General features: G+C 37.6%; 1 protein-coding gene across 1 annotated transcript in view; it reads left to right on the forward strand.

Moving 5' to 3' along the window:
• The window catches only part of WDHD1 (WD repeat and HMG-box DNA binding protein 1), a gene marked incomplete at its 5' end in the record, with an annotated part of 29,966 nt that extends 4,510 nt beyond the window's left edge, over window positions 1–25,456 (forward strand). The window contains 23 exons of the mRNA XM_082485003.1: window positions 469–620; window positions 2,772–2,883; window positions 3,432–3,482; window positions 5,178–5,273; window positions 7,320–7,412; window positions 8,291–8,397; window positions 9,929–10,064; window positions 10,227–10,425; window positions 10,607–10,797; window positions 11,410–11,594; window positions 12,749–12,990; window positions 13,467–13,604; window positions 14,285–14,441; window positions 16,361–16,475; window positions 17,766–17,897; window positions 18,269–18,486; window positions 20,229–20,359; window positions 21,441–21,497; window positions 22,357–22,400; window positions 22,558–22,716; window positions 23,122–23,255; window positions 24,456–24,591; window positions 25,180–25,456. Of these exons, the coding sequence (XP_082341129.1) occupies window positions 469–620; window positions 2,772–2,883; window positions 3,432–3,482; window positions 5,178–5,273; window positions 7,320–7,412; window positions 8,291–8,397; window positions 9,929–10,064; window positions 10,227–10,425; window positions 10,607–10,797; window positions 11,410–11,594; window positions 12,749–12,990; window positions 13,467–13,604; window positions 14,285–14,441; window positions 16,361–16,475; window positions 17,766–17,897; window positions 18,269–18,486; window positions 20,229–20,359; window positions 21,441–21,497; window positions 22,357–22,400; window positions 22,558–22,716; window positions 23,122–23,255; window positions 24,456–24,591; window positions 25,180–25,380 (3,186 nt within the window). The 3' untranslated portion in view covers window positions 25,381–25,456. The remainder of the gene's footprint in view (window positions 1–468; window positions 621–2,771; window positions 2,884–3,431; window positions 3,483–5,177; window positions 5,274–7,319; window positions 7,413–8,290; window positions 8,398–9,928; window positions 10,065–10,226; window positions 10,426–10,606; window positions 10,798–11,409; window positions 11,595–12,748; window positions 12,991–13,466; window positions 13,605–14,284; window positions 14,442–16,360; window positions 16,476–17,765; window positions 17,898–18,268; window positions 18,487–20,228; window positions 20,360–21,440; window positions 21,498–22,356; window positions 22,401–22,557; window positions 22,717–23,121; window positions 23,256–24,455; window positions 24,592–25,179) is intronic.
• Between the last annotated feature and the right edge of the window lie 282 nt (window positions 25,457–25,738).

Here is a 25,738-nt window from a genome sequence, read left to right on the forward strand (position 1 = left end):
CTAAGAGCTTTCTTGCCTATGTAAAAGGAGTAAATTTTCCATCCACCAGAAGAAGATCAGAAAGTTCTCTTGGAAATTCGTTAGTGACTTTGAGTATTCATTATTTTAGTAAAGATGCAGGTTGGGAAGGTCTTGATGCAGTAAATTGCCACATAGTTAACATAATGAATTTTATGTGTTTCAGTATTAAATCTAGCAGTGTGTTTCTACAGGACTGAAAGTAAGAGAATAACTTTTCTAGTTTTTAATAGTTTGATTAAAGTGATAACGTTACTGTGCTTGTCTGTATTTTTTGGGGAAAAAATAGAAGTTAAAAGAATATTTCCTCTACTATTCTTACTGTCAGGCCTCTTTTGGAAGTAGTAAAGTTAATCTGCCCAAATATTGGGAACATCAGAGCAATTATTTTGGCTCCATGGGCATAAATGTGTTTTAACTAACAAATTTTATGATGGATTTTCATTTTAGAATGGAAGGCTGATCACAGCAGTATCGAACAATGCTATTCAGATACATACATTTCCTGAAGGAGCTCCAGATGGCATCCTTACTCGTTTCACCATGAATGCAAACCATGTCATCTTTAATAGCGATGGTACCAAAATTGCTGCTGGATCTAGGTAATCTCTGCATGATATGGAAAAGCATTGTTTTCGTTCAAAATCTGGCAACTTCCTTGCATGCTGATTTTTACCAATGAGATCATGAATCCACATACCTCCAAGGGTTTTAAAGTATTGCAAAACGCCTTCCGCGGGGTGGAGGGGAAGAAAGGAATGGAAAGGACTTCAGGAAACAATGGTCTGCGAGATACTTGATCTGCCAAATAGTTTTAAATGGAATTCTGGTGTTGTGAAATAATTCCTTTTCTTTAGGAGACTTGAGTGTTTTCAGCTTTCAGTTCTATGGTGCATAAGCATATGTGTTCGCCCATATGGATCTCATTGCAGCATCAAGGATTTTGTTACTGCGTGCTAAAGATAATGTCCTGACTGTTCAGGATCATGGTGCTGCAGATGTATATACACATGCAAAAGTTAGATGGATTCTGATTTGTGTGAGAGCTTTGAATCATTCTCTGGTGTAGTATCATTGCCAAATGATAACAGATGACAGTTGCAAGACTTGCCTGAGGGGAATTAAATGCATAGTTTAGTTAATTTCTTAGGGCAGTGTGTTTGCTTTTACATAACATTCCCCAGTCCTTTAACAGAGATGGCAAAATAGCAAGCAGGCAATATTTTTTTGTCATTTAATTAAGGTTTAGGTGAATCTTACTTTGATTTGGTGAATTCTTTGGGCTGCTCTAGTTAATCCAGGCTGTCTGCTTGCCTCTCTACTGGAATTTGTCCTCCGCAATAGACATGGCAGAGCGTTGCATCTGCTCCCTGGCTTCTTTAAGTGTGAATTGAACTAGAAAGCAATTTGGATGAATATGCTGGACTGTGAACTCTGGCAGCTACAGAGCAGACACACCAGTTCCACCAAAACTGGGAGACTGGACAACTGGGGGTAGTAACCACTCTAATCTTTAAATCTGACAGGCATCATGAGTTTGGGCCCTTTGCCAGTGCTTGTTTCTGAGGGAACAGCTCTGCCTCAGGATCTGACTTTGATTAGAGAGATTAGGCAGACGGCAAACTCTTTTCTAAAACTTTTATGAAAGCCCTGTACTGCTGCAGCCTGGCCAGGGCTCTCACATTAGTAAAAAAGAGCTCCTCTTGATGAGGTCTTCTGTAACATACTGAAGGAGAAGGTGACAGCCATGAAATGAAGGAAAGCAGCTAAGAAGAATTGCTTTCAGTTGTCCATTTTTCTTGAAGCCTGCAAACTTCAGTTTTACAGAAGTTTAACATCTAGCTGGCTGCCAAAGTTCACATGAACTATTTGAAAAATAGTTGTGTGGCTACTTAAATAAATAAAAATTATCCTATTGCCTGTTTGTTTTTTCTTTAAAGTTATCTTGTGTTGTTGAAGAATGCTAATATAATTTTAGTTGTCTCACAATATAGCTTATAGACTTCCTTTTATGACTGGTTAGCAATAGATAGCTGACAAAATTGAGGTTGTGTTTCTGAATATAGTTAAAGTAATGCTTAACCCTATAGAATTAAGGCCTAAAATTTATCTCTGAGGGTGTTGCAATGAAGTATGAGAGGGAGTGGTACTGCATGATTGTCACAGGAGCTCTTTGGCTTAGAAGTCAGTGTTGATATTTTGAGTTAAACTGCAGTAATGTCAGTAGTTTTGGAGAAGGGAATAAACTTGTGAAAAAAAACTGTTAATGTATCTGGTACACTATATGGTCCTAAAAATGCTGTTAAAACCATCACGAAGTAAACTATTTGCTCTATCTTTTTTTAAAAACCACATGAACAAATAATGATCGTGATGAATATCAGTCCCATTCAACAGATAAATCTTAAGTCAGCTCTCTGGTATCTGGGCAGAGGTTTTCATTAGGTCATATAGAATATTGTATTAAACAGGTATATAATATGGTCTCTGTGTACATAATATCCTCTTCAAAAAGCAACCATATTTTATGAACTTTGACATGAGCAAAAATTATTTTCTGATAAGAAATAGTCTGCCCTTGCTTCTATTGTAGTAAGCCTCAAGATTCTCGTTTTCCCTTAGGTCTTACAGTGTTGAGAGCCTTAACTTTCCCAAAAGACAGTTAGTGCCCACTTTTTATTGCCAGAAACATAGTTTGTCATTGTTAATGCCAACGTTAATAATTTTTATGTCTGTGCTGTTGTGATCTACAGTGACTTTATGGTCAAAGTTGTGGAGGTGACTGATAGCAGCAAGCAGAAAACATTCCGAGGACACGATGCTCCTGTTTTAAGCCTGTCTTTTGACCCTAGGGATGTTTACCTGGTAAAAGCACTTTCTTGTTTACTTCTACTTTTAATCTTTTCCCTGGGGAAAAAAAAACAAACAACTAAATATATGCTTTTTACAAAAAAAATCCAGTGACTGGGCACATGAGACTACTTCATTTCAGCTGGCCTTACTGACGGTGGAATGTGTGACGACTTGTTGCCTCCCAGGAGAACTCAGTCTTTGTTGTACTACTCAATTACAGTCTCTGTTCTTCTGGAATCTAATGCTGATCTGATTTTAGAGAGGAAAAGATGGCTCACTAAAGAAAGTTAATATTAATTTTGAGCCTCTTTTGCAAATAAGTAGCTCACTTGAAGTATGAAGGTTTGTAAGTACAGTAGTTTGCAGTCAAGTACAATTATCAAGATGACAGTATTAAAAGGTTTTAAGTCTTAAAATGGCTTAAATGAGGAGGCTTTCTTTTTAAAACTGCCTATGTCTTATATGTCTGTAGCATTGGTTATATTGATTTTTACAGTTTTGTAGCATTAATTGCTTTATGTCTTTAATTATTAATTTGTTTACAAAAATCTTTTACATAGGCATCGGCGAGCTGTGATGGTTCTGTCAGAGTATGGAAAATCGCAGATCAGGTAAAAGACTTGCCTTTCAAAGTTAAGTGTTTCATAAGAAATCCAGGATTTCACAGACAGTGAGAAGAGCTGGACTGAAATAATCCTACTGGAATAGGGTTTTTTGTGGGGGGAGGAAATCTAACTACGCTTTACAGAATACTTTTATCTACTTCTGGGAGAAATTCCAAAGCCTGATTATGAAATGTTGCCGGGGTTGTTCTTCCTGTCTGTGGAATCCTTGTTTTCTTCCATTCATCTTTCTTCACTGGCCAACATTGTGTGTTTTGTCCTCAGCACGTTCTGAAATAATGCTTCTCTGTAAAGATAGCAATTGACATCACATTCCTTGTTCCAGAATTTCATCTTATTGCTGAATGATTAAGAGTTAAGGAAGGATTGTTATTCTAATAAACAACTATCTAGGTATATTTTGTTTTTATTTATTTTTACCAAGCTTCCTATGAAATAATGAATCGTTTTCAGGATCGTAGCCTGACTGGTGAAGGTGGAATAATGCTGTGAGATGCTACGTAGTATCTTCTTTTACAACTGATCTGGTTGGTTAATCTCTTTAGGAACACAATTGCTTGGATCGGAGATTAGGAGGAGATAAGGATTTCACATGCCAGGATCACTGAGATGGTGCCCATGATGATAACATATTTCTTTGATAGGGAACTTTGGACACAACTGTGCGTCCAGTCTCTCCTGCTCTCTGCCTATGGCACGCGTACTTAGTTTTCTAAGGACTCAGGGTTCAGCTCAGTGCATTTCAGCCTTTTAGATTTGAATGAATTTACGGCTATTGACAAGGGCTTGCTATTCCACTTCATTTGTTTGTTTGTTACAAATGTCACAACCAATTCTCAGAAGGAGGATGTAAATCACAGTTTGAAGAACATAATTTACTAGAAATACAGTCTTTGGGCTCAGCTTGGCAATATTTGGCTGAAATACTTCAGGGCCTGTGTGGAATCAGATTTGGTGAGAGAATCGGATTTAGTCTCTGCTCTTGGAATGCTAAAGAACTTGAAAAGAGGGTTTCAAGTGAACATTTTAATAAGGTATTTCTGCATATGTATGTGGGATTATTTTTCTAAATGCCATTGACTGGGATAAGAATCAGTGTGGTATTATTCCTGTAACAGTTGAATATGGACCCCCGAACTTGTGGATTGCTACTTCTTTAAAACAAAAGTGTACTTCTAATGTGAAATCTCATGTTACAGACTGACAGCGGGTGCCTTTTGGGGCAATTACACTAGCAGTGTCCTAGGATTCTGGCAGTATGATGTATGTATGTGTGCTGTAATTTGAGAACATAGCCGTTCATTCTTTGAACTGCTGTGGTGAGATTCAGGCTGGTGTGTCACCTTGCTGCAGTTGACAAATGCATTTTGGACAGATTTCTCTATAACCTGAAAATATGTAAGCTCATTTGTTCTGTACTTTATTAAAACCACTTCTTCTGTCATCTTATTTCTGTTACAAGTAGTTGTATTGTCATTAAAATAGTTACAGGTCTATCTTTTTTTCTTTTGTTAAGGCGGTATACATCATAGTATTTGGATGAAACAGATTTATTTCAGTTCCAAAAATGGTACACCTTTTTTCCTTTTAGTTTTTTCAACACTTTTCCTTCAAGAAAACTTGTACGGTACACTAGATTTTCACAGAGCTAGAAAACTAATTTTTTAATATTTTTGTTCTCAGACATGCATGACAAGCTGGCCGCTGCTGCAGAAATGTAATGATGTGATAAATGCTAAATCAATATGCAGGCTTGGCTGGCAACCTGGCAGTGGGAAGGTAAGTGTCATTGTTTTAGCCACATCTTAATCCTTCTTTTCTCTTTGGGAGTCCAACAGTAGAATTCAATCTGGGCAAGCCCAGATTGCACCTCCTGGGACAGAGGGAAATATTTGGGCTGAAGTTCGCTTTTAGGAAAAATAAAAACCTGGAAATGGTTACTTGTTTAAGCTCCAGACTGCGTTTGGCAGTAGTCCAGCTGTCAGCCCAAAACAATGTTAAACAGTCATGTTGCACTGAATAGGAAGGAACATTGTACACGAGGGAAATAATCAAATTGCTCACAACAGAGCATCAAAGGACTTCAGTCTTTTTTTATGTTAAGTAAATTTTGCCCCATCGGTAATCTCGCTCTGTAAGTATTTCCTTAGTAAATTGTTCCCTTTCTTTTCACCTGAAGAACAAATTTGATTCTGTTGTGACTAAAGATGGTGCTGATACATACTACAGGTCTTGGGTATGTCCTGCTGCAATAGTACCATGTGTGAATCACTAATCAAAATGGGTTGGGGAGTTAGTATATTGATGTCTACGTAGCGTGTAACCTGGAACATCTCTACAGCATCTGATAATGCAAAGGGGGGAGGAGGAAGGAGCAGATAAACATAAACATGTATGAAATGAGACACACCCCACCATACTTGAAGTAAAGGGCAGGGAATTGTGCGAAAGTTGGCCATTTGGAAAAGTTGTTTTACGGCTTCTGTTCTTGCCTGTGATAATAGCGTGGCAGAACCTATTAATCCTTTATTGACAAAAGAATATTTTCCTGTGTTTTCTCACACTTCTTACCTGAATAATCTCATTTTCCCGACTTAGCCTTTGTGTCTGTCTGCCCATGTCCACTCTTACAATTCCTGGCTGCTATGATAGCATTATGTATAACTTTTCTGTGGAAGAGAGGATGTCACCTGTAGTACAAATTGTTTCAATATCCATATTGCATAAAACCAAATACTTTTAATTTTTAGACTAATTCTTCATACACACACATATTTGAAATGTAAGCAGTTGTCTTGCTTCTCTTACAAAGCAAATTGTTAGAAGTCTTTAAAAAACCCCAAATCCTAAAAAAATAAACAGGCTGTAACATTTGTGTAGTTTTGTGAAAAATGAAATGAGCTATTCAAATAAGATATATTGAGAAATTTTAACCTGATCAAAAGAGGTTTGGAAAGGGAGGGAAAGGGAGATCGTAAGCTTTGTGCTCAGAGCATTGAGAACTATTTATAAGTGTGTGTTAGCTGTTTCATAAATAAGAACTTCTAACTTTACAGTGCAGCTGTCATTATCTTCAGTTTTCTGCTGGAAAGAAATGAAGGTTAGAATAAAACCAGGCATGCTTTGTTATGTTGCATGTCACTCTCCTGAGACCCCACCTGGAGTACTGTGTCCAGCTCTGGAGTCCCCAACAGAAGAAGGACATGGACCTGGTGGAGCGTGTCCAGAGGAGGGCCACGAGGATGATCCGAGGGCTGGAGCACCTCTCCTGTGAGGAGAGGCTGAGAGAGTTGGGGCTGTTCAGCCTGGAGAAGAGAAGGCTCCGGGAGATCTTATTGCGGCCTTCCAGTACCTACAGGGGGCCTTACAGGAGAGCTGGGGAAGGACTTTTTACTCGGGCATGTAGCGATCGGACGAGGGGGAATGGCTTTAAACTGGAAGAGAGCAGGTTCAGATTGAACCTTAGGAAGAAGTTTTTCACTGTGAGGGTGGTGAGGCACTGGCCCAGGTTGCCCAGAGAGGTTGTTGAGGCCCCATCCCTGGAGGTGTTCAAGGCCAGGCTGGGAGGTGGGAGGTGTCCCGGCCTATGGCAGGAGGGTTGGAACTTTATGATCTTCAAGGTCCTTTCCAACCTAAACCATTCTATGATTCTATTAAGTTACTTCAGCTTTCTTTACTTTCTCAGTTGTCATTGCTGGGATGCTAGAGAACATACTGAGGCGCTCACAACTGTAATACTTTTGAATGAAGGAGCTATGCAATTTGAATGTTCTGTTTGACAGATAACTTGTGCTAAATTGTCTGAATCTTGTCTCCTCTGAACAGTTGCTGGCAATTCCTGTAGATAAAGTTGTTAAACTATACAGAAGAGAAACCTGGGATAGTCAATTTGATCTATCAGATACATTCATCACACAGGTAGGTACATAAATCAGGTGCTTGCTAAATCTTCCATAGGTTAAATGTTACTCTGCTAGAAATTATCTTCTGGACAGTATCTCCCCCTATCCTCCGGTAACAATTGCTCGCATTTTCTGATCCTGTTGCTTTATGTTGGAAAACAAGGCAAGAGATAACTAAATGGGTGTCAAACGTGTCTTTATGTGGCCCTGGTTCCCCTCTTTCATTTATAGTAACCCACTAGATCTATAAGGTCTACCGCTGAGTCACCAACTGCAGCTGAAGAACATCTGTTTTCACAAATTGCTCTAAATACAGAGCATTTTAGGGGAAATGTCAAGAGTATTATTTCTGTACAGAACAGAGTTATCAGTTGTTCACTTTATATTTTATTAAGCTGAAATTTAGCTATGTAGTAGTCCTAACTGTGCCGTCTTCTTACTTTTGACCTCACGATGTACTTGGAAACCTTTGGGTTAAAGAGGACCGCTTTCCTAGTGTTATTAAGACACAGAACACACAGTCTTGGATTTGAATTTATGGAACTGCACTAGGTTCAAAATAAATAAAGCTATGTTTAGTGCTGAGTTTGCAAAATATACTATGCTTCTGTCTACATGTCTAGAATCAGGTTTTGACCTTATGGCAGTGTTTGATGACAGAAGATGGACGTTCTCGGGAGAAAAGAAGTGTGCTGTCTTTAAAGAATGGTTCTTGCAGGGAACTACCTAAAGCCAGCTCTACTACAGAAGGCTGGATGTGATTTGCTAAAGATCATAATTATTATTATATTTATTTTTTTTTTTCCAGAATGTCCATCTGTTTTAAGCTCCAGAATACGAATGCTGTGTATGCATTGCTAATTTTTTTTTTCCTCTTTTTTATTTTTTCCTTAGCCCTTGAATGTTGTGGCCTGGTCTCCTTGTGGGCAGTATTTGGCAGCTGGAAGTGTGGATGGGAGTATAGTGGTGTGGAATGTGGACACCCAGGAGTGCATAGAGAGGTATCAGGTGTTGTTCCATAAATCCCTAAGTACATAGTTTTTCTTGAAATAGAATTTTGTTATCTTTTCTGTAAAACTTATTTGTGCAAATGTAGAACACTGCCTCTTGAAAAGCCTTAAGGTTCACGGGGCAAATCTGTAAGTTTTCTGCGACTGTTCCATTGAAAGCGAGCACCCCAGGAGGCAGGGTTTGAACGCTCAGATTGAAGAATCCCATTTACCTGGCCTCACGGATGGTCTCCCAGCTGGTGGGACTGGGAGCCACATGCACAGGGAAGGAACCGAAGCATGCAGGTCAAATAAGCTGTGTCAGAGCTGGGTGATGCTGGGAGGCAGGGCCACCGCTCAGTCTAGGCTTGAACAAAGGGAGCAAGAGGAGGGCTCTTCTCTTGTGCGACCCCAGTGAGATGCGCTATTACTGCAGTTCTTATGCTGAAGGGAATTCAAAGGCTGCCATATAATTTCTGTGTTCTACAAGGAAGCAGCTTCCACAAACTGTTGGTGGTAGGTAGAAACATGGTATTGTTTTGCCTTCCCCCGCCATATCCAGTGTGCACAGAAGCGCGTTCAGATTCCTGTGATACACTGTTTTCCTTTCTGCATAGCTAGAAGGATCTCAACATTTCATTCTTAGAAGTAGAATACGGAGGGAACACAAATGTGGATTTTGTGCAAATTCCATAGTCTAGTTTTCTGTGTGCAAATATCTTTTATTACTTTATAATCTAATAGTTGATTAAAGGATAGGTTTGATGGAAACAAATCTTCCTCGCATCCCAAACCCCAAGATCATTGGCAGTAAGATGTATTTTCTAAAGAGAGAGGGAAATACAGATAGATCAGCCAGCCATCCCCACCTGTAGGCAAAAAATGACAAACTGACAAATTGCACTTTATCTTCGTTAGTTAAAGCATCTCTCTCTCTCTCTCTCTCTCTCTCTCTCTCTCTCTCTCTCTCTCTCTCTCTCTCTCTCTCAAAAAAAAAAAAAAAAAAAAGTATGATTAAGTGAGGTAAAGGAGAAGGGATGATTTATCTGTCTGAATATTTTGGGTAAGAAACATGATTGTTACTGTAACGCCTATGTTAAGAATTAAAGATAGATTATGTAAATAATTAATAGGGGGATTTTTTGTGAGAATAAAGGGTGGAAAAGATAGAGTATTAACTCATCAGTTTGGTACAAGAGAAACAACTGAACGTTCTTTTTATAACTGGATGGTTCTGGAATGTATGACTGCTGGGGAATTACTTCGTCTTTTCTACATGTATCAGGAAGCTGTTGTTTTAAGAACATTATTCTGTTTGATTTTTAAAGCTTAAATGATTTCCTCCGTAGAAAAGGAAGACCTGTATTTTTTTAGTAGTAGCTGTTTATGCTAAAGGTGACCTATTAATTATTTTATTATGTGTAATATCAGTGTAACATCACTTTCTAATACTAGTAAATATTGCCACTTTTTCAATAACTTTTGGGGAGGTTTCTGCCCTGAGAAGCTTACTAAAAATCCATTGTTTTAATATTCTTTTTAGGATGAAGCATGAGAAAAATTACTCGATTTGTGGACTGGCATGGCACCCCAAATATAGGCAAATCGCTTATACAGATACTGAAGGAAATCTGGGGTTGTGGGAAAATGTTGGTGATGGAAAGAAATCAAATGACAAGGTGATCAGTACCAGTTGTTTCTTAAATTAACATGATTATTTAGGTTACCAAATTATATTGAACATTCTGTATTGTGTCTTGGAAGTTCCCTCGTGTTGTTAATTCATTCTTTGAATTCCATGTCCAAAAGAAGTTTTATGATAATTGTTTATCTGGTTTTAGGTTGCCAGTACAGTGACAAAAGATTACAATGATCTCTTTGATGGAGAAGATGACGACGATTTAAATGGAGATATGATTGAACCACAGTCTTCCCCAAAGGCAGGAGCTAATGAAGATGATGGTGATGATGATGATGACCTTATGCCAACTTCAGTCCATCTGAGACGAGCAGTAATTGATGATGATGATAACTCACTAGGTACAGAATTAACTGATCTTCCAGAGCTCTTCAGTGCTGTTACTGGGATGATGTCTTAGCATCCTCTACTCGGATATATTCTGACTTATTTTTGCAGAGAAATCTTGACTGTTTTAAATCTTTTACCTATATTTTGTCATAATAATATATGTAAGATGTAATTTTTTTTTTAACCTTCTAGATATTGGGATGATAAAAGCTAATTCCAATCTTCTTGAAAAGGATGATGATGACAATGATCAGACTGATGGCTTTCCAGCTTTACCACCGTCATCTACACAACAGCCTTTCTATGATGGGCCAATGCCAACCCCCAAGCAAAAGCCGTTTCAGTCTGGCTCCACTCCTGCGCATCTCATGCATCGTTTCATGGTAAATCTCACTGCTGTGTGGTAATGTAGATCTAGTTGCTTTATTAATATTGTTTAGTTCTTGCTGTGTTTTAATCTAATCTTTTCCAAGATTTTTGATATATTTTCTTTTTAATTATTCACGATGTGAAGCTAAATGGTAGAAAGTAGCTTTGTGTTAATGCAAAGACTGGATAATGTTAGGCTTTATATTTCAGTTGCTTTTGATGTAGAAATAAATGCTTGGCTTTAAGACAAAAGAAAGCTATACGGTTTGTATGTGTGCTATTGAATTCTAGCGAGTCTTTTTTTTTTTTTTTTTTTTAATTCTTTTTTTAGCCAGAAGTTGTGGATATTTTTGTGCGGTTAAGACTTGTACATTAATCACACACTATTTCTTTCTAACTGCAAGTTCTTCACGTTTGATTTTATAAGGAGAAAGATGGCTAAGCAATGAAGATGAAACTAGTTTCTGCCTAATTCAGATACTTTAGAAACTACAAGTCCTGACTACACAAGCCTTCAGTCTTCCTCCAGCCTTCCCACCTACTGTCATTTCAGATGAGAAAGTTATAGCAAGCTGGTTTAGGGCAGTCAACATGCTTGATTTTTTTCGGGCGATTTCTTTTAATAGGTATGGAATTCAGTTGGTATCATTCGCTGTTACAATGATGAGCAAGACAATGCTATAGATGTAGAATTTCATGATACCTCCATACATCATGCAACACACCTGCCAAACTCTCTGAATCACACGATGGCTGACCTCTCTACTGAAGCTATTTTACTAGCCTGTGAGAGTACAGAGGAACTTACGAGGTAAGTCATAGCCTTGCCCTGCAAAATCTATAGTATGGGATTACACTTATCTTGTTTCAAATATTTCAGCTTTTAATTTCAGCTTCTATCACTGTTTGAGATTTTTGGCTTTTGATAATGTTTTTATTTATGGGACTGCTTTTGAGGAGGTTTTTCACACCTACCCACTTGAAGACTTCAAGAATATTGAAAGATGTATTTCGTTTCTTGAGTTTTTTTTTTTTTAATCCCTTTTTCAAATATATATATTCTTGAAACTTCATGCATTGCTAGCTCAAAGGAAATTGTAAACATGAACAATAGTTTTTCAGTCTGCTCAGATCAAAGATAAATCATAAGGTCTATGCTATTTCTTTTCACACTGTTGCTAAGGAGACATATTTGGAGATACCCAAAGAATTATAAGTGTGAAGAACACAAGTTTATGAAAACCATAAAAAGATTTAAGCAGCTTGGCCGGCTAGACTCTGTTCTTGCATTTAAGAACAATAGCAACAATATTTTATTGCCAGTTTCTGTGGAAATATCTTAAAGAAAGAACTTTCTTATTTTCACACATACAGCATTGTGATAAGCTGAAAAGCATCCTTTCCCTTTAAAATGATTATTTGTATGTATTGGTTGTCTATATCTGAAAATTTCGATTTTTTTTTTTTTTTTTTCCCTCAGTTGAAGTGGGTAATCTATCAAAAGCTGCGGCATCTGTGAATTGGTTGTGGGCAGTTTTCAATTATTAACATGACAGAACTGAAGTTCCTAATTTTTTTCCCTTTGAAAGATAGCATAATATGACTGACTTGAAATGTGTGCTGATATTCAGGGGTACCGAGCACCTTAAGTTCCTATTAATGTTACTTAAGCCGGACACTTACCTGTTTCCAACTAAAAAATCTCCCTGAAAGACCTCTAAACTGTCTCTGCGGCAGGCTTTAGAGGCTCTAAATCTGCAGTGCTGGAGGTCGAATTGACTCTTCAGTTCTTGAATAATCAGAGTAACACCTTTGCAAATGACCACTTGTAATATGTAGTTCCTTTCTATGACCATCACAGATTCCAGGTCTCTGATAAAAACGTAATATATTGGTGTTTTTTTCAGATATTTTATTTTTCTTTGTGTTGAGGTATTTGACCATTGTTCTTTGTCTCTGCTTTAGCAAGCTCCACTGCATTCATTTTAGCTCATGGGATGCAAACAAGGAGTGGACGGTAGACATGCCAAAGGATGAAGACATTGAGGCTATCTGTCTAGGTCAAGGCTGGGCTGCTTGTGCCACTAGTGCCTTGCTAGTTCGTGTGTTTACAGTTGGAGGAGTTCAAAAAGAGATCTTCAGTCTCCCAGGTCCAGTGGTGTCTATGGCAGGACACGGAGAGCAATTGATGATTATCTATCACAGAGGTAGTTTTCTCCCTTTTGTCTTTTTTGAACTGGGGTTATGTTTTCAATCCTCATCTATTACTGGCTTCAAACACCAGTTAATTTGTATGTAGTCACCAGAAGTATTTTCTTCTTCTTCTCTTCTTGATGATTTTTGCTGTCACAACCCACAGATCTTTGACTTCTGACAGCAAAGCCTACATTTTACATTGGGATGCCTAGATTGAGCTGTGGGGAAGGGGAGAATTTTATAACAGTGATATTAATAGATTAAACTTGGGTTTCAGATATGCCAGAATGAATTGCTATCGGAAAGCAAGGAAGTAGTTGTTATGCGTGCTTCGTATGTCCAAAATGACAAATAGTTCTTTGTCTGACAGTGGTATTCATGGATTAACCTGCATTAGAATTAGTTTTTGATTCAAAACTTAAATTTGGCCAAGAGACAAGACAATTCTTTCCTTTCTTAACATAGTCATTGAACAACTTCTTCCTAGGTACTGGGTTTGATGGGGACCAGTGCCTTGGAGTACAGCTGATGGAGCTAGGAAAAAAGAAAAAACAAATTTTGCATGGAGACCCTCTTTCTCTTACTAAGAAATCCTATTTGATATGGGTTGGATTCTCCGCAGAAGGTATGAATACCTGCATGAGTGACACTGAGAAATCTTGACAATATTGGGGGAATTTTGGAGGGGGGGGTTGGCTAATTAATGCCCTTTTAATAATGGTGATCTTGGGACTCAGACTTTTTTTTTTTTCAATCTGCTCAATGCTAAACAAAAGTCTAGTTTTATAGTCTTTCAATATATTAATTAGAAATCTTTAATATGTTTCCAGTCTGAACAGAATACACTGGAATGTTATCATAACTTATTTTCCCGATTGGTTGCCCTGGTCAGCAAGAAGAAATAATCTGCATTAGTACACCATAATAGGCATGTTCAAGTATTTCCACAAAGACCCCTCAAAAAAGTTGGTAGCTTGGGAGGATTTTTTTATGATAACCAGAAAAAGTAATTGTAAAATAGCTAATTTTCTTTGGGAATCTACCCAAGGAGTATGAATTTGATTTCTTCGTAAAATGTTTTAAATTTGAACTTGTCGGTTAACTAGCAGTAGTGTTGACTGTCACAAGGTGGCGCATCTTTCTAAGGAAACTATTTTTTCCCAGCTAGTTTGTACTGCTTGGGTGAGAGGACATTGTATTTGACATACGCAAACTATTCTTTCCCAGCAGTATCCACCAGCTCAAGCTTACTTGCGTTGAAATTAGTTGCCTGTCAGAATAATTGTTTTAATTTGTAACAAACAGGTACCCCGTGTTATGTGGATTCTGAGGGAATTGTGCGGATGTTGAACCGAGGACTTGGGAACACTTGGATTCCAGTGTGTAACACGAGAGAGCATTGCAAAGGCAAATCTGATCATTATTGGGTAGTTGGCATCCACGAAAATCCCCAGCAGCTCAGGTCAGATATTTCACAAGGAAATGTTCTGTTTGTCTTAATTTATAGAGCACTTCTTACTGTGAGAGATTGGAAACAACTTTTACTAAAACAGGTGGCTAGTAAATGTGCGCAGTAAATGATCTAGTTCATAAATTGAATTCTGCATGGGCGTTTCATTACTAAATTGGTTTTGAATAAACTCATTGGAGTCTTATAATGTGTAACTGAGTATGGCTTTTTGCCTTGGCTAGCAGGCGTTTGCACTTTGATATGAAATCACATCTCTGATGCAGACACATTCATAAGACTGCTTTTTGCCAGAGAAACCTACTAAAAAGTCATGGTTTCTGTTAGGAATCTGCTTCTGCTGTTGATCGGTTTAGGGAGGTTGGGTTTGTGTTTGGTGGTGTTTTTTTTTTTTTTTTTTATTTGTTTGTTTATTTGGTTGGTTTCTCTTTGTGTTTGGTTCTTTTTTTCCCCCCTCTTAAGTATGTTTTCCCCTTTTGTACCTTAGAGAAGAATCCAACCCTGTAACTAATCTACATCATTAGGCAGAGAAGAATCGGGACTGTCTGTTATTATATGAATATTTAAATTGTGGACATGAAGAACATTTTTGTATGTAAAATTGCTCAAACATTTAGCTGAGAGTTAGATATTACTTTATAAAATGCGATAATGGTGATGTCTAAATAACTCTGTTTCTCTTTATTGTAACAAGCCTCCTAGACCTTTAGTTGCTAAGCTTTGTTTGTAGTCCTCTTTATTCAGTGATTTGTGTCCTTTTCCTACCAGGGCAGAATCCATCAGCTCATGTATTTTATTGAAACTTAGGCTCTTTTACTTTGCCAGTCATGCACAATTGTAGAGGTTGTTTGGAGACTGCATTTTATTTCAATTCACGTGACGTTCTTTGTAATCCTCTGTTTTTTGTAATAAGGGGGATAATTTGCTATCACTGGTAAATGTCAATTCACTGTCTGTTTCTTCCTCCGAATCATTACTTAATGTTAGCCTCCAGAAAATTCACCAAAAATGTGCAGGACACATCACATTGATGAGATGGTCAACTATGAGTCTGTCATCATGAGTGTTTTTTTTTTTCCTTTACTCCAAGAAAAAGTGCTGCTAAGTTGCAAAGAACATTTTATTTGAAGCCACTAGCATATTAAAGATAAGAAAGGGGGAGGGTTGTTGTAGAAACACCATATGCCTTAATTAACACAGATACTAATGCTTCCTGTTCGTTTTTTTTTTTTTTTTTTTTTTTTCTTGTGTCTGAAACAGCAGCTTATAAAACCAGACGCTTTTGTTAATGCTGCATTGGTGCTGCTGGAAATACAGCTCTTCCCCAGTCAATGTTTTGCTTAAGTGATTATTATTACCAGAAAGTACTAGTTTAAATGTAATGAAACAGTAAGCCTATGCTTTTAGTGTATGCTTATCTGTTTCACCCCGCTTCCCCCCCCCCCCCCGTTTTTTTTTCTTGTGCGTGTCTGACCACAGCATTCTCCTCATGAAGTCCAAAACACCTCATCAAAATAAATGTAGACGTGTCTGCTCTTTTCCAGTGGCTTTCAGTTGTTCAGTAGTTTCTGATTTTAATAAATTGCATTTGCATTTTGTAGTAGCTGTTAAATTGTGTGTTGTGTGAGAGATCGATCTACGTCTGTTATGTGCCACATTTGGAGTTTCTGGTGTGAACAAGAGCAGCATGTTCTTTGCTGGTTTTAAAATCTTTTATTGGTTGCAATGTAAAAATAACCCTTTATAATGCAATCTTACATATTGCTATATATAAGTCAGTAATTTAATTACTACTTTTTAAAGAACAAATCCTCTTAAAGTATCTTGCTTCTTAGGAGACATGATTTAGATGTAGAACAACTGGTGACTGTAGGTGACGGGGATTGTATGTGTTTCTTGTTTCCCTTGCACAGGTGTATTCCTTGTAAAGGAGCCCGATTCCCTCCTACGCTACCACGGCCTGCTGTGGCAATATTATCTTTTCAACTTCCTTACTGTCAAGTTACAACAGAAAAGGGACAGATGGAGGTATGGAATGGTGTTGAGTCCACAGCTGATAGTCTCAGATGTCCCCATAGTAGGGGTTATACAAGATTCCTGTTAATCATCTCTACTATGAAAGAGGGTAGTACAAACTCCGAGTAAGACATGTGGCTAAGGAGGTTATTTGGGTTCAGTGTTTTGGGTAGCTTTTCGGGTTTGGTTTGGTTCATAACTCTTTCTAGAAGAATACAAAATAAAGCTGTTAGAGCTGATGCAAGGTTATATTTACACATAATCTCTTTCTGACCAATGAAGGCTTTCTACCCCTCTTTTTTCATTTTTTTAGTGGGTAGTGATTAGTGTTCTAGGAAGCACCACATCTTGGGATCCAAATCAAGACCCTCTTGAAGGTGCCTGGTTTTTAATAATTTAAGCATAACAAAATTGCTGGAAGGCTTTTTTTTTTTTTTTTTTTTTTTTTTGAAAGATGTACTAAGTGCTCAAATTCATATAATCACTGTGAAAACATAGGCCTTCAGGTTTGACTTATTTTCTTAAGTAGAGGCTGGTTGAAGTAAGATGTACCTGTGGAGAACTTCTAGAAGAATATCTGTATTTATTATTCAATTTTTTATAGCTTTAAATATTTCAATCTTGTGGTGTTCAGCTGTAGTGCACAAAATGGAAACAAACATAAAATTCTAACCTCAACCTTAGAGACAGTTTAATACTATTTGAAATTTATTCTCTTTGATGGAAGTGTAGATAAAAAGTTTCAATAATGAACAAACAGAATATTCCAATACATCTGATGAAAACATACTGGTTTTGAATAAGTTTATAATTATTTTGTAACAGAGCTAGCCTGGTCTAATAGCCATACTAGTATTTCCCTGAACAACAAGAGTTGTATTTTCTGTTTACCTGCCTCACAGATGATGATTACTCCTACAGTTAGTGAGTTGTTCTGGAGTGCTTCCAATTTGCTGTGGGTTGGAAGTTATACGATAAAATAATCAACTTGTTCTAGAATTGTCTGTCCTGGTAGCATGCTGGTGAACATGTAGGTCTCATCCTGCTGAAAGCCTGTAATATAAATGGAATTTAACATAGAGGGCGACACTGTTTGGATCAGTTTTTATATGGATGGCTGTTAGTGTGCTCTGTTTTTCCTTCAGTAGGCATTTAAAGAGAATTGTCTACCCCTCACCCTTATAAGATGAAAGAAACATTTAAGAATAAGTTAACAAAATATGTTGTAAATTGTTAGGCATTGAGTTGTAGGCTGCTTTTCCCCCCTCTGACCTCCTCCACGCATCTTTCTCCCTTTTTCAGGAACAGTACTGGCGTTCTGTTGTATTTCACAACCATGTGGATTACTTGTCAAAAAATGGCTATGAGCTTGATGAAAATGCTAAAAGTCAGTCAGTGAAAGAACAGCAAGAACTTTTAATGAAGCTGTTTGCCGTAAGTACAGATAAATAAAACCCAGAAAGAATCCCTGAGACTTTATTTGGAGTTGATGGCATTTGATGTAAATTTTGATGTGATTCCTCTTACTAGAAGTCTGGCTAGTGATTGGCAATCCCACTAGTTCGCAGACTACAGTAAGAGGTGGACTGCAGTTAGCATTGTTATTGCTTATCAGTATGAAGGGTGGCAAGGAGAAATAAAAAAAAATAATAAAAAAAAAAGCTTTTTCTTTGCTACACAGCTCATGATTGTTGGTGGTTTGTCTTTATTCATTCACTCCACCAAGACCACTATATTCTGGTCCTAGAGTCTTGAGAAAGCTATGTAACTGAAGTGTGTAACTCTCAAGGCTTCTTTTCTTTCAGCTTTCTTGTAAACTGGAGCGTGAATTTCGTTGTGTGGAACTTGCTGACCTCATGACACAAAACGTTGTGAATTTAGCTATCAAGTATGCTTCTCGCTCTCGAAGACTAAATTTAGCTCAGCGACTTAGTGAAATGGCTGTAGAAAAAGCAAGTGAGTTGGCAACAGCACCGGAAGATGAAGAGGAGGAAGAGGATTTCCGAAAGCACTTGAATGCTGGGTAACACAAATTTCTGTGATTAAAAACCTGGGAACATTTTTACTCATCTATTAACATTTTTGGTCCAGTTGATGCGCTTTTCTAGACCACAGTTTGCAGTGTATTTGTTATGAAGTAACAGTTTGTGTTGCTCTACTTTATAAATTGTGCATTAAAAAAAATGGTACATTATTGTTGATGTCTTGTGAGGACTCATTAGTACCAGGAGACTAACACAAAGGGGAGTATCTACGCTCCTTGCTTACTGTATGCCTGTGTTCAATGGCTTCAGAGGCAAAGCAGGCTCCATACCAAGTTGCTCTGATGAGAATTGGTTTGGGTTGCTTCCTTCCCCGCCCCCCTTTCCTCCAGCTTGTGCTGGTTTGGTTATTTGACTCCAACTTTTTTTTTTTTTTTCTCTCTTTGTCTCAGTCTCTCTATCTCGCTTCATTCCACACCTATCTTAAAAGGATTTTATCTTCCTCCAGCTCTCCTCTCTTTCAGTACCCCATGCCAGTGCATCCTATTTAGTCTTATTCCCTCCTAATTAATCCTAGCTCTTCAGAACTATGGAAATACTACAGGTTTGCTGTGCATTTTTTTTCCCTCTCTGCATCTGTGTTACCTACCTTTCCTCTCCCACCTGTGTCTGCTTTGTAAAGCATGATGAGGTGAAAGATGTGTGTGTTTTTTAAAAAATATAGACCATGCAGAAGAGCTATGTTCTTGCTTGGCCTCTGGATGGTACAGCTGTAAGGAAAATAGTTGCAGAAAAAATGCCTTAAAGTTTTGTCAGAAGCAACGTCTTCCTATAGCGATTTTATGTATGAAGTTTGGAACTTATTTAAGTAAGGGGAAGTGGTAAGTCCCTGAACTTATCTGTAGCCTTCCCCTTATTTGTCTTTGTGAAACCGCACATTTAAAATTCCTTTCCAAATGCTCTACTTTGTTCTTCTGGATCATTCATGGAAGCTGTAATCCCATGTCTGCGACTTCAGCCACTCTGAGGGTTAAAATTCATCACAAACATTACATTGTTCGTACTGCCAGATTAAACTAATACTGACTTTCTGGTTGAAAGAAATTAACCTTTTGCTTATGTATACACAGATTTTAGTAATCAGCAAAGATTAGGAGGGAAGTGCAAGAAATGTACATACTACTATACTGGGAATTTAGAGAATAACGTGATTAAACATTAAAACTCGCTCCTTAAGCTTCAGGCTGAAAATATGCATCCGTGTTACCACCTGTGTATTTATTCATGTATGCAAAATAGTAATTTATTATATTGGAGGTATGTGTCTTTAAATAAAGATTACAGAAGGTGCTTTATGTTTGCATTTGTATTTGCGGCAAAGTGTTCTGGCAGCAATAGTGATGCACTTTAAAGGTGGCAAAAGTTTGTTGTTTCTGTTCGGGTGCTCGCTCTTGAGTGCGGAGCTGTTTGAAGGCCAGTGCATGTACTTTTAGCTGAGCGTGAATCTCGGACAGTTTCATAGCTGCGTGTGGTCTTTCTTAAAACTACATGAGTACCACTTCAGGCAACTGTGCTTGGTGTTTCAGGGTGAACTGAAGTGGTTAATGAATCTTTATTTTCTTTTTAGTAATCATCACAGTTTAATCAGAGGTATAATGCAAATAAATACCAAATGTTATTGTTCTTATTTCCTTAATTAGATAAATAAGTTAGCCTCCCTTTGTTCCAGTTTTCCTTCTGAATTTGGTGAGCCCTTCCTTTCTGATGAATTCCTTCCATTTAGTTACAGCAACTCTGCCACGGAGTGGAGTCGGCTGCCAGTCAGAAACGTTCAGCAGGACCAAGAAATGGAAGATGCTGAGGAAACTGATGCCTGTGACGAAGTAGAAGAAACACCAGAAGTGCATAAGCCGAGTAAGAAAAATATATTCTCTGAATAGGCTGGAAGTTATCTAGGTGTGTCCTGAATAAGGAATTCTGGAAAATTCCCAGATAACTTGTAGTTTGGATAACTCAGCAGTCTATAGGATAACAGGAGAACTAGGAAATAGTATCAGACAACAGAAAAACACCCCAAGGGTCCCTAAGTTACGGGACTAAGTACAATGCATAAGCAAGCTGCCACAGAGAACAGGAGAACAGCGAGGTTTTCTGTCTATTGTTTTGTTATTTTGACATAAAATTTAAGGAAGACAGGCACACCACCTGTCAAGGGGTACCACAAGTGAGGTACAGGAGGTTTGATTTAGAAGCCATTTGTGTAAATAGAAAATAATTCCCTTTGTTGCACTGAGTTTTGAAACTCTGCAACTGTAGCAGGAACTAGGTTTTCTGCTACCTAGTTAGAACAGGTCTGGTAGTTCCTGATCTGTCCTATTTGGATGTTGACATGTGAAAAACTACGTAGCAGGAATAACAGGGTGACTTGCAGCAACGCCTGCCTGAGCTTCCCGTTACCTGGAATTCCCTGTGGGAGATGAGTGGTAGTGCCTAACTCAGTGAGCAGGTGCGAATTCCAGGCTGTGCCTGCAGTCGTTTCAGAGAACCAAGTTGAGTGTATGTCATCTGCTCTGTGGCAGCTTGCTGATGTATTGTACTTAGTCCTGTAACTTAAGGATCCTTGGGGTGTTTTTCTGTTGTCTGATACTATTTCTAATGAACTGGGTCACCCTGTGAAACGGTTACTTTGGTTTTCGCTCAGATCTTGCAGGAGGTGAATAGACAAGTAGTTTGCTGGGCACATTTTAAGGAATAAGTTTAAGGTTTAGGGAATAAGTATACAACTCTCTAAGTTAAATCTGGGTAAAGATAACAGGTGGTTTTGTAAAATGGTATGTACAGTTTGAAAATTAGAATCATGATTTAAAATATAGATTGCTTTACTATAACTGGCTTGTCTTTTTTGTTTGTTTTTGTTTGGTTGGGTTTTTTTTTAACAATTTATGCTATTATGTTTTATTGCACTTAAATGTGTACCCCTTTCTCTGTTCTGAAGGGCCAAATCCTTTCTCCAAAGGTGTCACTTCAGCAGAGGTGACTACTCCGAAGTCTGGTGAGTGAACCTCCATTTACTCCAGGCTGAGAACTTTGTCATGCTTCGCAATACCTGCTCCTGGTTTTATCCTCTGTTTTCCCATTACTACTAAACTGTAGTGTGTAACAGTCTTGTCAAGTGGTAATTTGCACTGATAGTTGATCTCACGTTTTTAGGAGGTTCCCTATGCCTGTTGATGTTTTCATTACACTATGCCGATTGCCTTAGCTGTACCAGATGTTGAATCAGTTGTCTGCCCGGCTATGTCATGAAGGCATTCTTTGGGACAGGGGAAAAGCGAGAACAACGATCAATTGATTTGTTTTACTAATCACAGGCATATTTATTGGTTGCACTTACAAGGCAGAGTTAGTAACTCTGCTGTAGAACTGTGAGTCTGAGCAGGCAGGGGCAGAATGTGAGCTCTTGCTGCTTCTTGCTTCTTCCCTCCAGCAAGAATAATAGGAGTGGAAACGGATTTGGGAGTGGAGGAAGTACTGGGTCTTCCTGTGGATTTGTATTTAAAGCTGTTGGTCCTGTGTGGCATTTCTGATGACTAATAATAGCTTGGCACATACAGTATAACTTTCATGTGGTTATTAAAGTGTCTTTCTCTTTATCTGACCACTTTAAAGCCTGGTGAGAACTTTTTTCTTTGGTGTGGAATAGTTGATGCCTTTGATAGTTCTCCTCTTCAATTTTCAATGAACAGAGGCTGAAACACACAAAATGAGTATGAGCCTTGTTCTTTGGAAGTGAGGCTACTGTTGTTTCATCTGCTCCTCTAAAATGTGCACATTGCTTCATAGATTTATATATATGTGTGTGTACACACATGCACATGTTCTTACATTCTTTGTTCTTTCCTATTAAATAGTTGTAATTGCATCAAGCAGCCAAGGACGGGTGAATCCCTTTAAGGTAAGAATTTTGCAGCTGCTTTGATTGCAGTGCTCTGAAAATCACAAGAGATTATTATATCTAAAGTTTACAATATAACTATGACAGATACCTGGAGGGACAGAGGAGGGGAATATGACAGAAAATAAATAAAATGTCTATCTGTTTGTTTTGCTAGGTGTCATCCAACAGAAAGGACACAGTGGTCCCCTCAGCAAATGTTCTAGACACTATGAGCAAATACTCAAGGAAAACTTCATTGTCTAGCAATCGAGCTGTAAACAAGCAGAACCCTCCAGTTATAAAGCCTCTGATTCCCAAACCCAAGTCCAAGCAGGTAATGTTTCTAGTCTTTTTATGTTGTTTCAGTGAGCAAAGAACAGGAAATTGAATTTTACCAGCTTTTATCAAGTATGAAACCCTGTTGACTGAGTAAAGCATCTTAGATGGCAAAGTTCATTTAAGCATACTGCAGAAACTAAAAAAGCACAAAACCCAGCAAATTAAATTTTTAGTTGTAGAAATTGCATTCTGCACTGAATCTTCTTCTTTTATTTTAAATAGTGTTTACTAAACATCTACTGTGCTGATATTGGATGGCTTAGATGCTGTGTTGATGCAAATGATTATTATGTCTTTAGGAAAGGCTTGTTTTCTGTCAGGCTGCATGGTATGTGTTGTCTGAGAGTGAGGTGTTCTTACCTTTTTTTTTTTTTTTTTTTTTTAAACTGAATTTCTATAGGCTTTAGCAGCCTCCTTCTTCCAGCCTCGTACACCTAACTCTAGTGAAAAAACAGTGGAAGAAAGAGAAGAAAAAGCAGGAAACGAGTCCTGTGATGTCAAAGTCACTGCACAGGAGAACACTGAAAACAGAAGGTGAGTGGTCACTCGCATCTCAATGCCATATTCCAATTTTGATCGAATAGCAAGTCCAAAAACTATTTTATTTATGAAGATGTTGGACTGGCTGAAGTACCATAACATCAAAATTAAAGTGTTAGCTCACAAGTTGTCATGTTTGTGAACTCGCTTCAGAAATTTCATAAAATGCTGCTTATACTGTGCATATTATCAAACAAACCTGCATAAGAAACATTGGTTGGTTTTCAAAATTGCCACATTACAATCACAGTGAAAACAGAGAAAAGCATTCTGTTCTTTAAATCTTTCCCAGTGTCCATGGCAGTGTTATTCAAAGTAGAAGTTTCACATTGGACCGAGACAAATACATGTGTGAGTGAATAATAAGTGAAAAATGCAAGATGTAATTTTAGGGCTCTAAGCAATGATTCTTGCCTTGATACTGCTTATGCATCTGATAATGACCTTTGAATGATAAATGAGACCATGCTGCTGTTCTAGTTCCAAGTGTAAGAAATACTTAAAGTTTAAACATCCCTAGCAAATCTCAAAGGACGTCTAAAAGCTAAGCATTTTATGTGAAAGTGTAAAAGCTTTATACTAGCATGGTTATTTTTTGAAAAAGAAAACAATCAAAAAACTTACATCACCTAAGCATGTCTCTTCTTAGCTAAGGCTCTAATCTGTCTTGTTCCTCTGGAGCAGATGTATTTTCTAACAATCCCAGTCCTCATGAAACTTGCATTATTATAATCATGTTTCATTTAGACTTCATTTAACTGAGGAAGATGAAGGTAATTATTATTAATTTGGACTAGCATTCTTTTCATTAACCTTTACAGATAATGTTCTAAAACAAGTGGCAAGGAGAATTGTGAAAAGGATTAGCTGAAACGTGCTAATATGTATGCTCTATTTTTAGGTTGATGGGACCCTGTCAGAAAGGAAGAGAACCATTATGCTTTGTCATTCTAAAACTGAAATGTTAATCTCCATATATATCACAGTTTTAATAAAAAATGCTTGACTTAGAACATGCTGACAAGGCAAGACTTTAAGCATATTGCAATAGGAGAAAGCAAACTGCTGGCTATATATGTCTTTTATTTCAAGAACAAAATAGTCCAGTTAGGTGTTGTTTAGAAATGTTGTTTTGGGGGATATGGTTTTCCTATAACCTTCTTAAATGGACAAATTTTTTTGTGCTTGTTTTAGACCAAAGACCGGATTCCAGATGTGGCTAGAAGAGAACAGAGCAAACATTTTGACAGATAATCCTGATCTGAATGAAGCAGAAGTAATAAAAGAAGGCATGAGTCGATTTAGAATGCTGTCGTCAGAAGAAAGAATGGTAAGAAAGCATTCTCTACTTCTGGGGTTTTTTTGAGAATTTTTTTTCCCCCATGAAATCCCTTAGTTATTTTCGGTTAGGAATTTTTTCTTGAAATTACACTCTTCATCTTCATGGACTTCAGTTTTAAATTGGGCCATGATCTGTGACATACACTTTATGAAAATATAAACTATGTGAATAATAAGTAATAGCAGAAAGCAGCTTTTCCAAAGTGAGGCATGTGAGAGAAATGTAATCAATGAAGAAATAACAAAAGAGGCGGAAAGGAGTTCAAAGTGACGTAGCCAGGCTTAATTCATTGGGGCTTAAATTTGTTCTAAGGCCTTTTGGGTTTCTTATTTATCTGGAAAGACAATTGAGAGCTTCAGTTTCATGTACAGGCTCAAATGAAGTATAGTTTTGAAGGACAATGCTGTTGCAAAAAAGGAAAGTGAGGAAATTGTTCATAACTTGATCCTTATTAGTTCATAACAGGAATTATTTCAGTGCTTCCTTATAATCAGAGAAAGAAGGTATATAAAATAAAGTGGTGAGTTTTGTGGCCTAATTTTTAGTTTTCTGTTTAATGATGTACTTTCTTCAAAGGTGTGGACTGAGAAAGCAAAAGGAGGAACAGATAATGATTTAACAGAAGACAAAAAGCGAAAGCGTCCCACAGCTGATGAAGAAGAAGCAAAAAAGGATCAGGAGCAAAAATTGGAGGACTCAAATTTATCCAAAAAACCAAAGCCTTTAGATCAATCTACAAATGTCAGATTGTCAGCTTTTGCATTCAAGCAAAGCTAAGTAACGTGGTACCTTCTCAGCATCTGGCTTCTGAAAATATTTGGTAGCTCTGTATTGAGAAATTTGCCACTGTGCTCAAAGAGCACTCGCAAAAAGAGTGCCTTGCTCCAAATAGTATTTTAGAAAGTATTTTATTATCAATTCTTTTTATTGAATTATCAGTTCTTTTATTGAATTACTAATTCTTATCAATTGATATTTCAGAAATGCTGAATCCACTCTCCTGATCTTTTGCAAGTTACTAGTATAAAGCTTGATAGCAAAACCAATACTAGTGGACCTGTTACTTAGAAGCACAGTTCCACACAGCGTTGCATAGCTGTGTGCCTTGATACTTGTGATAGCTGATGCTAAATAC

The sequence above is a fragment of the Vanellus vanellus genome, assembly GCF_965231255.1.
Source record: "Vanellus vanellus genome assembly, chromosome: 6".
NCBI classification, from domain to species: Eukaryota; Metazoa; Chordata; class Aves; order Charadriiformes; family Charadriidae; genus Vanellus; species Vanellus vanellus.